At 43.2% G+C, this 15,551-nt stretch overlaps 1 protein-coding gene across 5 annotated transcripts in view; it reads right to left on the bottom strand.

Annotated features, from left to right (window-relative positions):
- Positions 1-15,551, bottom strand: part of LOC120945566 (complement factor H-like) — a 129,766-nt gene that overhangs the window by 52,409 nt on the left and 61,806 nt on the right. For all 5 annotated transcript variants that reach the window (XM_040359825.1, XM_040359826.1, XM_040359823.1 and 2 more), the window contains one exon: positions 6,550-6,735. In XM_040359825.1, coding sequence (XP_040215759.1) covers positions 6,550-6,735 — 186 coding nt within the window. The remainder of the gene's footprint in view (positions 1-6,549; positions 6,736-15,551) is intronic.

Below are 15,551 nucleotides of genomic sequence, written 5' to 3'. Positions count from 1 at the left end.
TGATGAGCACAGTGAGGCTGCAATAGTTTTTTTTTACGTTTGCACCTTCCCTCAAAACATTTTGAGCACCAGTCGCCGGCCACTGGACAAACATGTCATGGATGGTACTGTGCATCATGACTGACTCCTAAAGAAAAGGTAACTAAACGTACAGTTCAGTAGCTCAGCTGTGTGGCAATGTGGCATGTGCTGGGGCCTGGGCAGGGCAGCTCTTATTTATTGCTCATGGAATCCATGAGCAATAAGTAAGAGCTGCCCTGCCCAGGCCCAAGCACATGCCACATTGCCACACAGCTGAGCTACTGAACTGTAAGTTTAGTTACATTTTCTTTAAGAGTCACTCACTGTCTTAGAGGGCTCACACTGTCAGTCAGACGGTGGTCGGCGGTGTCCGGTCCACGTCCACAGGCAGCACAGTCAGGACTCGAGAAGGATCAGGAATCAGGATGGATCATCCGATCATGGAGGAGGTGCTGCAGACAGTCGACTCGTGCGGTGCGGTGCAATTTGGCGCAGAGGAGCGGCGCGCTGTGAATGCTGGGGCGGTCGCAACCTCCTCGGCTCCTCCTCTGCTCCTCCTGAGTCCTGATGTAATCACTCACTGCACTGGGTCTCTGTCTCTCTGGTTGCTAGGTGCCGCGGTCAGCACGGCTCTCCGCGGCGCTCGTATGTTAGTGACTGTGAGACTGAGAGTGAGACTTTCAAATTCTGCCAGCCGGCGGCCAGATTGCCGCTCCCTCCGATATGCCGCCTGGTACCATGGGTACCATTGGGTCCCATGGTAGGGCCGGCTTTGATTGGAAGCAAAGGCTTAAGGATCCTTGGTCCTGGAAAGAAACCTTACAGGTAGGGAACACAGACAAGGATCTTCTGCCATCCAATTTCAACAAAACTGGTAACATAGGCCTTGAAACACCTCCTGGTAAACAGAAGATTGTCCTGGAACTAGACACCCAAAAGTGAGAACGTCTGCCTGCCAATTTTCCACACCTGGAATGTAGACAAGGCTGGAATGTGGAGTTCTGCCCATGCTAGATCAAGGTCCTCTTCTCTTTTTCTTGCGCCCCCCTTGATGGTTGATGTAAGTCACTGCCATAACACTGTCTAACTGAATACTGGCCAGGTGATTTCAGAAAAGTCCAGTGTTGCAAGGACAACCACTGTTATACCTGTAATTATGATCAGAAGCTGGGCATCCATCGACAACCAAGTGCAGATGCAGTGGACATCAAGCATCTCAGTCTGACAGGCTGTCAACTATTGTAAGTACCTTCCAAGACATCAGGAGAAAGATCTTCCCCAATTCCAGCACTGGACACCCACCACACCAGAACAAGTCTGCTTTTGCAATTCGGATGAATGGGGCATACTAGATATTGAACCTACTTGTCCCACACAGCCAAAATGTTCAGTTTCAGTTACTGCCTCAAAGGAGGCTACCATCAGACCCACATGCAAAAGAGAAAGGTGGGGCCTCTCCTTGACTGCAGGGCTTAAACATGAAAGTGGAGGGCCTACAGATTGTCCACTGGGAGAAAAACCCTGGACTGGCCTGCATCCAGAATAAGGCCCAAATACTCCACGCAGTGGGTCGGCTCCAGCACTGACTTCATTAAATTAAAGATCTCTCCTCTGCACAATCTGACAGACATTGGCAAATGAGATCGAATAGTTTGCAGACAAAAATGATAATGGCCCACCAACCTGTTAACATTCTATGAGGAGGTGAACAGTAATCTCGATAGAGAAAGACCTGTGGATGTGGTGTATCCGGATTTTGCGAAAAAATTTGATACAGTTCCCCATAAATGCTTACCGTATTTATCAGCGTATACCACGCACTTTTTTGCCCTGAAAATCAGGGCAAAATCGTGGGTGCGCGGTATACGCCGATACCTGCTTTCCCGCGCCGAGTTTGAATACTGCGCCGACATATACCGAGCGCAGTACACTCGTGCATTGTCAGGCAGTCTCGGCTCCTCCCGGGCTGACGTCCTGGACGTACAGGACGTCAGCGCGAGTGTAGCCGAGCATTGCCGACAATACACGAGTGTACTGCGCTCTGTATATGTCGGCGCGGGAAACGAGCGGGGAGGACGCGAGGACGCCGCAGAAGGATGCCGGACCCGACGAAGAGGACACCCGAAGCCGCAGACGGACGCCGGACCCGGCGAGGCCGCCGATGGACACCGCGCAAGACACCAAAAATGTAAGTACAAAAAAAAAATTTCCACAGGATTCGGGGCAACTTTAGGGGTGCGCGGTATATGCGGGAGCGTGCTATACCGCGATAAATACGGTAATTTACAATTTGAGGTCTGTTTGCATAGGTGATGGTGAGCGTACCTGCATAAGAGCACATCCAGAGGGTGGTGATAAACTGTTATAAGAGTTATAAGTGGGGTACCCCCAAGGCCTGGTCCTGGGACAATTCTGTTTAAATTCTCCATACAGGCTGGTATGAATAGTTTAATCGATAGTTTACTGATGATACAAAGCTAAGCAGAGCAATAACATCACAAAAGGATATAGCAACTTTACAGGAAGACCTTGATAAAATAGAGGTGTGTGCGCAACTACATGGCCAATAGACATGTGCAATTCAATTTAGTTTTGAATTAGTTTTTTTAACTCATTTTGACAAATTTGTTCATTTGGAAACATCCAAATTAATGAAAACCCGTTTAACAAATGTTTCTGAATATTCGTAAATTCGTAATCCGAAAACCCGGAAATCTGAAATAATAACTAAGTATTAAATTATAGATATTCGAATTTCCTTTCAAATTTAGCTGTTAGTGAACGTAACAAATTAATAATAATAAATAATAATAATATATTAAAACATTTTTTTATTATTATTATTTATTAATTCAATCCGTTCCATTTGTTTAGATGCAGCATTCGTTATTTTGGATAATTTGCAACTTCTGATAAATTTGTATTTATTACATTCACTAACAGCCAAATTTAAAAAGGAAATTCCAAATCCTATAATTTAATAGTTAGTTATTATTAGTTAGTATTTAGAATTTTTGGATTTTCGGTCTTTCAAATTTTCGTATTTTCTTTCTTATTTTAGAATTTTAGAATTTTCTAATATACGAATTGCAATCATAACGAATGACCTGAAAAACAAACAATGAAAAATGAATGAAACGAAAACAAAAAGATTTTCAGCAGTGCACATGTCTAATGGCCAGTAAAGTTTCAATATTGGAAAATGTAAAGTAAATCATTTGGGAGCTAAAAAATATAAATGCAGGCTACTAGCTAGGGGGAGAACCTCTAGAGCATGGGTGCTCAACCTGTGGCTCTCCAGCTGTTGCGGAACTACAATTCCCATGAGGCATTGCAAGCCGCTGACAGGTACAAGCATGTCTCCTAAAGGCTGAGGCATTATGGGAATTGTAGTTTTGCAACAGCTGGAGAGCCACAGGTTGAGCACCCATGCTCTAGAGGGAATTGAATATGAAAAAGGATCTGGGGGTCATGGTAGATCATATGTTCAGCAATAGCAAGCAATGCCAACAAGTACGGCAGCAGACTACTAGCATGCATTAAAAGGTTATTTACTCAAGAAATAAGACTAATTCAACCACTTTACAAAACTCTGGTTCGGCCACATCTAGAGTATGCCACCCAGTTCTGGTCACCAGTTCTTAGGAAGGATATGCTAAAACTGGAGAGAATATAGAGAAGGGCAACAAAGCTAATAAGGGGTTGGAGATCCTAAGCAATGGGGAGAAACTAGAATTAATAAACGTATTCTCTCTCGAGATGCCTAAGAGGATATAAGATCAACATTTACAAATATGTAAACTGTGATTCTAACATTGGTAAAAAACAATTCAGTCTCAGGTCGCTTAAGAAGATATGCTGCCACTCAATGAAGTTGGATTAAAATTGATTCAATATTAAACTACGTAAGGGGTTCTTTATTGTTAGAATAGTAAGGATGTGGAACTCCCTTCCACAGTTGGTGGTGTCAGCAAAGAGTGTTGCTTTTCGAAAAACTTTTAGATGGGCACCTTAAGCAAAAACAATATACTGGGATTTGGGAATTGGTAGTCACAAAATTACACACACACACACACACACACACACACACACACATTGACACAGGCATGGACTGGTGTCTTTATTCAACCTTTCCAACTTTGCAATTAAGTAGTGGTGCAACGGATCACAGTTGATCCGTGATCCGAACGGGTCACCCCCTTTGGATCGGCACACACTGTAATCTGCAGATTGCCGCGGCTCTGAAGCTAGGCCGAAGCCGCGGCCTTTACTAATGTTATGGTATCTGTACTGAGAGGAGGGGGGGAGGAGGGGGGTCTCTGTACTGAGAGGAGGGGGGATCTCTGTACTGAGAGGAGGGGGGGGTCTCTGTACTGAGAGGAGGGGGGTCTCTGTACTGAGAGGAGGGGGGTCTCTGTACTGAGAGGAGGGGGGATCTCTGTACTGAGAGGAGGGGGGTCTCTGTACTGAGAGGAGGGGGGTCTCTGTACTGAGAGGAGGGGGGTCTCTGTACTGATGCGGGTGACACCATTTTATTCTGCACTGGGTGACATCAACCCTAGTGAAGCCACTGCAGTTGGGAAGATGTGGATATTACAGTGGGGGGGGGGGGGGAGATGTGGATATTACAGTAGGGGAGGTGGATATTACAGTGGGGGAGAATTTTATTTTTTTGCCGATTCGAAAAATGATCCGATCCGTGACTCCTGATCCGAGGAACGATCCGAACCGTGAGTTTTTTGATCCGTTGCACCCCTACAATTTGGTAACTAGGTCTAGACTGACTGTTCCTTCACGTGACGGTCATCCAGAAATCCCACAATGGAGTCTCTCTGAGAGCACAGCAAAACTAGGGCAGGGGTCAACATCATAGTGATGTGCCAACTGTGGACAGGCTAAAAGGATGAGAAAAAAATGGTAATGTTGCTGCCTACAACAAAATGCAGGCGAGTTGATATAGAGGAAAGAGGAGAGTGTGAAAGTAGACCACCAGACAACCTCAATGGTGATGTTGTGATGGCAGACTCCATGAGAAAAATGTTAATCCAAAAGAGCCTGATGAGAATCTTTATATCCAAAATCCTGAAACCCTTCTTTTTCTGGAATTAGGAAATTACACACCTTGGAAGAGGAGCTGTTGGAGAGCAGCAGAAGATCCTCCCACTTTTATGGGGAAGAGAGTAGGTTTGACAGCATAAGGCAGGGTGGGGGCAAGCACCAGAACTTGGCAAAAACAAATAACAAATGCTACTGTAGGAAAATTCAAAACAAACGTAACACTGCCATCTAGTGATCATACAATGTAGTAGGCACACAGCAATGACATATAGATGTTGTTGCTCATTAAATACAAACCTTGTATGCTAACAAAAACAATCACACACTGTACTGTATTAAAGACCAATGTTGTCCCCCTAGAACAGGGGTCTCCAAACTTTTCAAACAAAGGGCCAGTTTATTGTTCTTCAGCCTTTAGGAGGGCCGGATTGTGGCCAGCGGGGGCAGAAAAAGCCCCGGGACCAGCATTGGTGAGAATAAATATGAGTAGTGCCCCTATTAGTAGGAGTAATTGTATCTCATCATTGGTATCAGTGGAAGAAAAAGTGCCCCCTTGTTGGAGTCAATGGGAAGAATAGTGCCTCATATCAGTGGGAGGAATAAAGCCCTGAGGGCCGGATAAAGGCTAGCAAAGGGCCGCATCTGGCCCTCGGGCTGCAGTTTGGAGACCCCTGCCCTAGAATATGATTATAAAATATTTTCACTCTCATCTCTACAACATGGTGGGGGAGGGACATTTTTACAATGTAACACATTCATTATACACAAAAAATGTGGTCAAGTGACATGTAGGATATGTGACCCCACCTTCACTGCATTTTATAATAAGGCACAGTGATATGCAGTTTTTGGCAATTCATTACTTGTATATTGTGTTGATTAATTTTGTCATTCAATACTGTGCAAGGGCAGGTAATACAGGGAAGACACTTGGATTAAAACTTTTAAATATATATGTATATATCAGACCTGTGGATTCTGTATGAAAACTGGAGGCCAGAAACATGAAGAAATCTAAATTGAATTGCCCTATTGAAGTCTCCCATCTTTTTACCACTTCCGCTCACTTACTGGACTATGGATGCAAGAGGAACTGGGAGGAAATCTCCCAAAAGTGAGGGTACTTGTCATCTTAGATTAGTGTCCCCAGAACCCTTGCCTTTTGCTCAGGCAACAGTCCTTAGATTAAAAGAGAGGCAGATCTCTGCAGTTAAGACAGACATCAGTAAAACCTGACACAAGATTTTCTCACTCCCCCTTCTTCACTATCCAAAAACTAATAAAATAATGCATTTACATATACTTCAAGAAGGCCAATGCATCCATTCTTGAAAAAGCTAACATTGATCTGTAATGCTATACACCTCAAAATGGCCACTTATGAAATTACTCTGTCACGTTTTCCACTGTTCAAACTTATGGTGTTTATTTGTAAATATCTGAATCAGAAACAATTACAGCTTTTCTTACCTTTGCATGTTGGTGGATCTACATTCCAAGTTCCATTGGATGTGCAGTGAATCTGAGATGGCCCATTAAGTTTCTTATTTGGATTTTTGCACTCCAGGTTTATTACATGACCTGTTGTATATTGTTCATCATGTACGGTGGACACAACTCTTACACTGTCATCCACCACAGGGGGACATAGTTTGGCTGTAAAAAAAATAGAGGAAAGATGTGAGTATAATTGCTGAATACACTGAAGTTCATGTGTACATACCATATTTGCCGGCATATAAGGCTGCTGGGCATACAAGACGACCCCCTAGTTTTCAATTTAAAACTTTGGTTTTGTGCTATACTCACCGTATAAGGTGATTCCCTTCTGCGGCAATACTGTATGTTCAGAAACTTTGGTACCGGGTAACATGCTGTCTCACAGTATACATATACTATACCGCCCTGAGTCAATCACGGCGAACTATACATTCTATTATTGAATACAATGCCTTCTCGAATTGGCAGAGGCTGTAACATCATCAGCCCGTGCCTCTGACTCTCACAGCCAATCTGAGCAGGCTACTGTATGTAGCGACCTATGGCTGGGCACTTAAAAAGGACATACATGTACGTGCTTGTGCCCAGCCGTGCCATTCTGCCGACGACGTATATGTGCAGGAGGCGGTACTTAAGTAGTTAAATAGCAGGACTTCCTGTGCTCTGTGCCCATTTGTGTGGATTTGTTTCCTGGGTGTGCGGCTTCCTCTGAGAACTGCTGAACTACCGTTTTTTAACTTCTGCATGTGTGCAGCATGCCACTGCACAATTTTGTTCTCCATAAAACCCCCTATTTTGTCCCAATTTTTGGCATAGCTGCCATTACAATGATTAAATATGGTGTCTGCTTCCACCAGACAAAGTTTCCCTTTGCCTGGTGGAGGCAGACAAAGCTGCCCTTTATGTAAAGCAAATCAATGCACACTTTTGAACAACAGACATGTACTCCAAAGCACCACCTTTACATCTTATTAATTTAAATATTGTTTTTAAAATTAGATATTTTGACAGAGTCCTTGAAAGATAAGGCCTGCAGCTTAGGTGTGGATAGTCACAAATAGTTCTCTTGGAATTATTTGAACACATTTCTCTGATGTAAAACTGATTTTCAATTTGGCATCAACCTGGGCTCCTCTGACAATGTGGAGGATGTTGGTAGCATAATGGAAAGAGGTGGACACTAATGGAACCAAATGAAATTGAGCAGTAAATCATAATTAATAGATACAACAGTTTTGAAGCAAACCCGTGAACTGAAGCCATCAAATGAAATGTTTGTATCCAGTACTGTTTTTAGCTAAAATATTTTACAGAAAATCACCAGAAATATTGTACAGTCAATGCTCAATATGTAAGCAGCCTATAGGAGGCTGCAATTTCAATGGGAGAGACAAGTTATATTTTATCAAGAAATAAAAACTAGAGCATGTTGTTTAACAGAAAAGCCATAAATATTTTACTGATTCCATAAACAGTATGAAAGCACTTTTACTAGAAGACACCAGGCAGCTTTTAATCACTAAATCAAAATGTAATTCAAGTCGTTCACATAAAACAGCAACAAATATTGTAATGACTCCATGCACCTGTCAGGGCTGGGTTCTTAGTAGCTCTTTTCTCTGTGCTCACTGGATAATTGTCAACGCTCATTGATTCCTCGGTGGCTCACCTGATTATCATTATTTGCTTTGGCTAGTTAAACTGCCTTGTTCATTCCTTTCCTGCCTTTGCCTGGTCAACATATCTGGAATTTCTCTGCTGTGTTCCTGTGAAAGACTTTACCTGGCTGAAATCCCTTCTGGTTCCTGATCCTGTTCTTCTGCCTCCGATTATGCTCATCTCTGGTTTGCTGATTACTGGCTTGCCTGACTACCTGCTTCAGCTCCCAATCTCTGGCCTATGTTTAACTATGTTTGGACTATGCAAATGCCCTTTACCTCGGACTCCCCAAGTACCAAATCGCTCGTCTACAAGTCGTTCAAAATACGGCCGCTAGACTTGTGACTGGGAAAAAACCTTGGGAATCAATCTCACCTTCACTGAGAACCCTTCACTGGTTACCAGTAAAAGACAGAATCACTTTTAAAGCACTGTCTAACGCATAGATGTATCTATGGGAATGCTCCCCATTATCTATGCGAAAAAATAAAAGCTCATAATCCCAATCGCGTTCTGCGATCCACCAATCAAAATTTCCTCCAGATACCCAAAGCCAGATACAAGTACAAAGGAGAAAGGAGATTCGCGGTCCAAGGGCCTAGACTATGGAACGCTTTACCAACCAGCATTCGGTTGGCGGAGAACCACTTGACGTTCAGGAGAAAGATCAAGACTCATCTCTTTTGATACCAAAGGAGACAGGAACAACAAGCGCCCAGAGGCGATTAAGTTCGCATGTGCTGCGCTATTTAAGTTTTCATTCATTCATTCAACTATGTTTTCTGATTTGTACAATTTTTACCATTACATTTAAAGGTGTGATTTTTACTGCATTTCTGTCTCAGTCTGATTCATGGTTCCTGACAGCATCATACTTAAAGTAGTACTAAACCCACATCATAAAAAACTATCAGTAAATGCTGTATTGCATGCTGTTCATGCCCACTCAGTCACTATGAGATTGTACTCCTGTATTCTGCAAACAACCTGGTTGATCCTGCTGCTCTCTATCTTCACCTTCTGTCCACGTCCCCAATTCAGCTAGAGTTTTTTGCAGCTGTGGTGGCACCTCTGCACACACTCAGTTTTCAGTGAGTTTGTATGCTGAACATTTCCTCTCTATCACATCTGAGCAGCCCATGTTACTATAGAGTCACACATGCCAGCATATACACAGCGGTAAATGACAGCCCACTCTCTTCCTCCTCCTCCATGTCAACTAACCAGCTAAACACAATTGGGGGGGGGGATATTACATTAATGGAGGCTTCACCTCCCTTTTATTTTAGGAGACAGGCTGGAGGGGCACGACACAGCCTGTGACTGGCAGCAATTCCCCATACAATGTTTTTGCCCAAAAAAAAAAATAAGATTTGATTTCAAATATATATATATATATATATATATATATATATATATATATATATATATATATATATATATATATATATATATATATATTTGTGTGACAATTTAGAAAACTTAATTTAAATTTAGACAATTTAGACAATTTAAAAAAACAACATTAGAGAATAATTATGTCATGTATGTGTAAGTTGGTAAAATATTGTACTGACTTACTTACTGATTTAAGTACTATACTGGGCACAATTTCTTCTGACATCCAGTTTTAACAAAACTGGTAAGGTTATTTCCAGGACCAGGGATCCTTAAACCTTTTTAAAAGGAGAATAGTGATAAGCTTAAGATTTGGTTCGACCACAGGTTCATACTGATCCTTGGCTTTTAGGATAAATGCCCAAACATTTACACATTGTGCAATCTACACTCTATTAGTTTCACTGCACACAAAGGCTTAAAGATCCCTGGTCCTGGAAAAAACCTTACCAGTTTTGTTGAAACTGGATGCCAGAAGATCTTTGTTTGTGTTCCCTACCTGTAACATAGACCTTGAAACACCTCTGGGTAAACAGAAAATTGTTCTGGAGCCAGACACCCAAAAGTGAGAAAGTTTTTCTGCCAATGTTCCACACCTTGAAGGTGGACAAGGCTGGGGCATGGAGTTCTGCCCCAGCTAGTAGGAGGTTCTCTTCTCTTTTTTGTGCCCCCCTGATGGTTGATGTAATCCACTGCTGTGACATTATCTATCTGAATCCTGGTCAGGTGGCTCCATAGTTGAGAAGTCCAATGTTGTAAGGACAACCAAATCACCGTTATTCCTGTGATCCGAAGCTGAGCATCAGTTGACAACCAAGTGCAGATGCAGAAGACATCAAGGATCTCAGTCTGACAGGCTAGCATCCATCATAAGCACATTCCAAGATATCAAGAGAAAGATCTTCCCCAATTCCAGACTGGAAACCCACCCCACCAGAGCAAGCCTAATTTTGAAATTTTAGGAATGGGACAATCTAGACACTGATCCGGCTTGTCCCACGCAGCCAGAATTTTCAGTTGCAAATGTTTTAGTAACTGCCTCAAAAGGAGGCTACCGTCAGGCCCAAGACCCACATGCAAAATATAAAGGTACGGCCTCTACTGGATTGCAGGGCTTTATTATGAGAGTGGATGGCTAACAACTTGTCCACAAGGAGAAAAACCCTGGACTGTCCTGCATCCAGAAAAAGGTCCAGATACTCCCAGCAGTGGGTTTGCTCCAGTGCTGACTTCATCGGATTAATGATCTATCCTCTACAGCAGGGGTCTTCAAACTACGGCCCTCCAGGTGTTTAGGAACTACAATTCCCATCATGCCTAGTTATGTCTGTGAATGTCAGAGTTTTACAATGCCTCATGGGAAGTGTAGTTCCACAACAGCTGGAGGGCCGTAGTTTGAGGATCCCTGCTCTACAGTGTCTGCACAATCTGACAGACATTAGCATTTGGCCGATAAGGTCCAAGAGTTTGCAGATAAAAATGATATCAATAGTTACCAGCATGGTTTTATGAAAATAAGTTCTTGCCAGACCAAACTGTTCTTGATAGAGGAAGACCAGTGAATGTGGTGTATCTGAATTTTGCTAAAACATTTGATACAGTTCCCCATAAATGCTTCATTTACAAATCGAGGTCTGTTTGCATAGATGACAAAAAAGGGTGATTATACTGCGCTGCCTAAAACACACTAATTAATAAGACCAGCTGCTCATACGGCTAACAAAGACACATTAGCTGGAACAAACAGAAACAAAATTGTGTAGCGCTATGGCAAATTAATATCTATAGTGGTAGTTCCTCATGGGAACAAAGGGAACATAAATAAAGTAACAAATGCAATAAAAAAGTTCTCGTGAAAGATAAAGTCCAATGGTTGTAAACACAAAGTCCATATATCTGTAGACACCACGTGCAAAATGAGGGAACTTGATTAGAATCCCATCGAGACAAATAGTGTAGTGAGTGATCACCGCCACCAGTGGTAGTAAATGGAGGCTTACCGAAGATGGTGGACCTGAAATGACGTACGTCAATCAAGTCATAACAAGCTTCAAGTACCAGACAGGGTACACAAAGTAGCAATCACCAAGAAACTTGCTAGAAGTAATCAATCAGTGTATGATCATAAATGGATAACCTTGGATCTTTGCAGCTCAGCAAGGGGTTAAATAGTTGAAAGAAAATGGAAAGAGAAGGGCCACATAGTGTAAACCGGTATAAAACTGGGAATTTATTGTAAAAAGATAGCAAGTGCACTCACATGTATCTGGATAAAAACTTGCATATTCTATAGTATGAGGCGGCAGTGGAGGCGACCCGACGGCGTTTCGTGTTATTCACACATCATCTGGGGTGTTTATCCAGATACATGTGAGTGCTCTTGCTATCTTTTTACAATAAATACCCAGTTTTATACCAGTTTACACTATGTGGCCCTTCTCTTTCCATTTTTAAAAAGCCATGATTTGTGATGGCAACTTTTAATGGACAAATAACTATTGGTGTCGATGTTCTTGAAGTGCGTTTTTGTCACCAATTTATTGTCTACAATTGAAATATCCAAATCTAGGAAATTGACCATAGTATCACTGATGTTCCACGTGAGTGTGATATTTTTATCATTTTGATTTAATCATTTTGAAGTATCACTTTTATACATTATTAGATTGAGCAGCATTATTACTTATCACATTATATCATTCCATTTTTATTTTATTTTTTCATCTCAAAGTTTTTTTGGTAGGCGCGAGAGCACCATCACATTTCAACATCTAGAGTATGCCGTCCAGTTCTGGTTGCCAGTCCTCAAGAATGATTTGCTGAAAACTGAAAAGCGTCCCCATCAGGGGAAAAAGCTAATAAGGGGGCTGGAGGACCTCAGCTATTAGGAGCGACTAGAATTAATAAACGTATTCTCCCTGGAGAAGAGATGTCTGAGGCCCCGTACACACGGTCGGACAAAACCGATGAGAATGGACCGAGGTTCAGTTTCATCGGTCCAAACCGACTGTGTGTATAGCCCATCTGTCTGTTTTTCTTCGGTCCAAAATTTTAAAACATGCTTCAAAACCGAACCGATGGTTAGTACAGAATAGCATCGGTTCAAAACCTGCGCATGCTCAGAATCAAGTCGACGCATGCTTGGAAGCATTGAACTTCGTTTTATTCAGCACATCGTGTGTTTGACGTCACCGCGTTCTGACCCGATCGGTTTTTGGAACGATGGTGTGTACACACATCAGACCATCAGGCCACTTCAGCGGTGAACCGATGAAAATGGTCCGTCGGACCATTCTCATCGGTTTGGAACGACCGCGTGTAAGGGGCCTAAGAGGAGATACATTTATAAATATCTAAATAGAAATTCTATCATTGGCAAAAAACTATTCAGTCTTAGGTCGCTTAAGAAGACACGTGATCACTCAATGAACTTTGATGAGAAGTGTTTCAATGTTAAACTATGCCAGGGGTTCTTTATTGTTAGAGCGATAAGGGTGTGGAACTCTCTTCCACAGTTGGTGGGAAAAACTTTTAGATAGGCACCTTAACAAACACAATATACAGGGATTTAGTATTTGGTAGTGATATAATCACATATACCTGTACATACACACACACACACACACACACACACACATACCCATTGACACCAGTTGATTTGTATGGACTGGTGTCTTTATTCATTTTAACTATGTAACTAGGTCTAGACTGACAGTTTCTTCAGGTGGAAGTCAGGGCTGGTCCTACCATAGGACCCAATGGTACCATTGTACCAGGCGGACCTTCCAGGGGGGTGGCAAATTGTCGCCCGCCCGCCATCCCGTTTCACCAGCTCTGCTCCCCACTCCACTGTGGGGCCAATTGCCATCCGCCCACTCCTCCCGTTCCACTCCCCGCTCCACTGTGGGGCTAATTGCCGCCCGCCCACTCCTCCCATTACGCTCCCCACTCCACTGTGGGGCTAATTGCCACATGCCCACTCCTCCCGTTCCGCTCCCCAAAATCCACAATGTGTGCCAGGTGACATGGCAAGTGACAATCCGCTACGTGTGGCAGGTGACATGGCAAGTGACAATCCGCAATGTGTGGCAGGTGACATGGCAAGTGACAATCCGCAATGTGTGTCAGGTGACATGGCAAGTGACAATCCGCAATGTGTGGCAGGTGACATGGCAAGTGACAATCCGCAATGTGTGGCAGGTGACATTGTGGCAAGTGACAATCCGCAATGTGTGCCAGGTGACATGGCAAGTGACAATCCGCTACGTGTGGCAGGTGACGTTGTGGCAAGTGACAATCCGCAATGTGTGGCAGGTGACGTTGTGGCAAGTGACAATCCGCAATGTGTGACAGGTGACATGGCAAGTGACAATCCGCAATGTGTGGCAGGTGACATTGTGGCAAGTGACAATCTGCAACGTGTGGCAGGTGATGTGGCAAGTGACAATATGCAACATGTGGCAGGTGACGTGGCAAGTGACAATATGCAACGTGTGGCAGGTGATGTCGTGGCAAGTGACAATCCGCAATGTGTGGCAGGTGGCGTTGTGGCAAGTGACAATCCGCTATGTGCGGCAGGTGGCGTGACAAGGGACAATCTGCAACATGTGGCAGGTGACGTTGTGGCAAGTGACAATCCGCAATGTGTGACAGGTGGCGTTGTGGGAAGTGACAATTCGCTACATGTGACAGGTGATGTGGCAAGTGACAATCTGCAATGTGTGGCAGTTGGCAAGTGACAATCCGCAATAAGTGATGTTGTGGCAAGTGACAATCCGCAATGTGTGGCAAGTGACAATCCGCATCTGGTGACATGTGACGCGGTAAGTGACAATCCGCATCTGAAGGCAGGTGACGTTGGCAAGTGACACGCTCTTGACTCCCACTGATTCTGAATTATGGCGAGTTGAACTTTTTTATTTTATATAACAATGTAATAAGCATTTTTATTATTATTTTTTTACTAGTAATGGCAGTGATCTGTGATTTTTAGTGAGACTGCGACATTGCGGTGGACAGATTGGACACCTTTGACACATTTTTGGGACCATTGACATCTATACAGCAATCTGTGCTTTAAAAATGCACGGATTACTGTGTAAATGTCACTGTCAGGGAAGGGGTTAAATGTTTTCCCTGGGAGGTGTTTCTAACTGGGGGGATGGGACTGACTGGATGAGGAGGGAGATCTCTGTTCCTAATCACTAGGGGATCTGTCTGTTTACATTGACAGATCCCCGTTCTGGCTCTCTGTGGAGTGATCGAGGGTGGCCGGCTGACATTGCGGCCGCCGGCCATGCACAAGTCCTTTTATACTCCTATATACACATGTATAGAGCCATGACAGGTCCTCTTTATACTCCTACATACATGCATAGAGCCATGACAAGTCCTCTTTATACTCCTACATACATGCATAGAGCCATGACAGGTCCTCTTTATACTCCTACATACATGCATAGAGCCATGACAGGTCCTCTTTATACTCCTACATACATGCATAGAGCCATGACAGGTCCTCTTTATATTCCTACATACATGTATAGAGCCATGACAGGTCCTCTTTATATTCCTACATACATGTATAGAGCCATGACAGGTCCCCATTATACTCCTACATACATGTATAGAGCCATGACAGGTCCTTTTACACTCCTATACACATGTATAATGCCATGACCGGTCCTCTTTATACTCCTATACATGAATAGAGCCATAACAGGTCCTTTTTATACTCCTATACATGTAAACAACCATAACAGGTCCTCTTTATACTCCTATATACATGTATAGAGCCATGACAGGTCCACTTTAATTATCATGATATAAAATAATGAATGTGGGGGCATTTTGGTAGGCAAAATTTTGTTTGGGGGGGGGGGGTGGGGGGGGGCAGCATTTCATTCTTGGTACCA

This window comes from Rana temporaria, chromosome 7 (assembly GCF_905171775.1).
Source record: "Rana temporaria chromosome 7, aRanTem1.1, whole genome shotgun sequence".
In the NCBI taxonomy this organism is placed as follows: Eukaryota; Metazoa; Chordata; class Amphibia; order Anura; family Ranidae; genus Rana; species Rana temporaria.
This window is presented reverse-complemented; position numbering and strand designations above follow the sequence as displayed.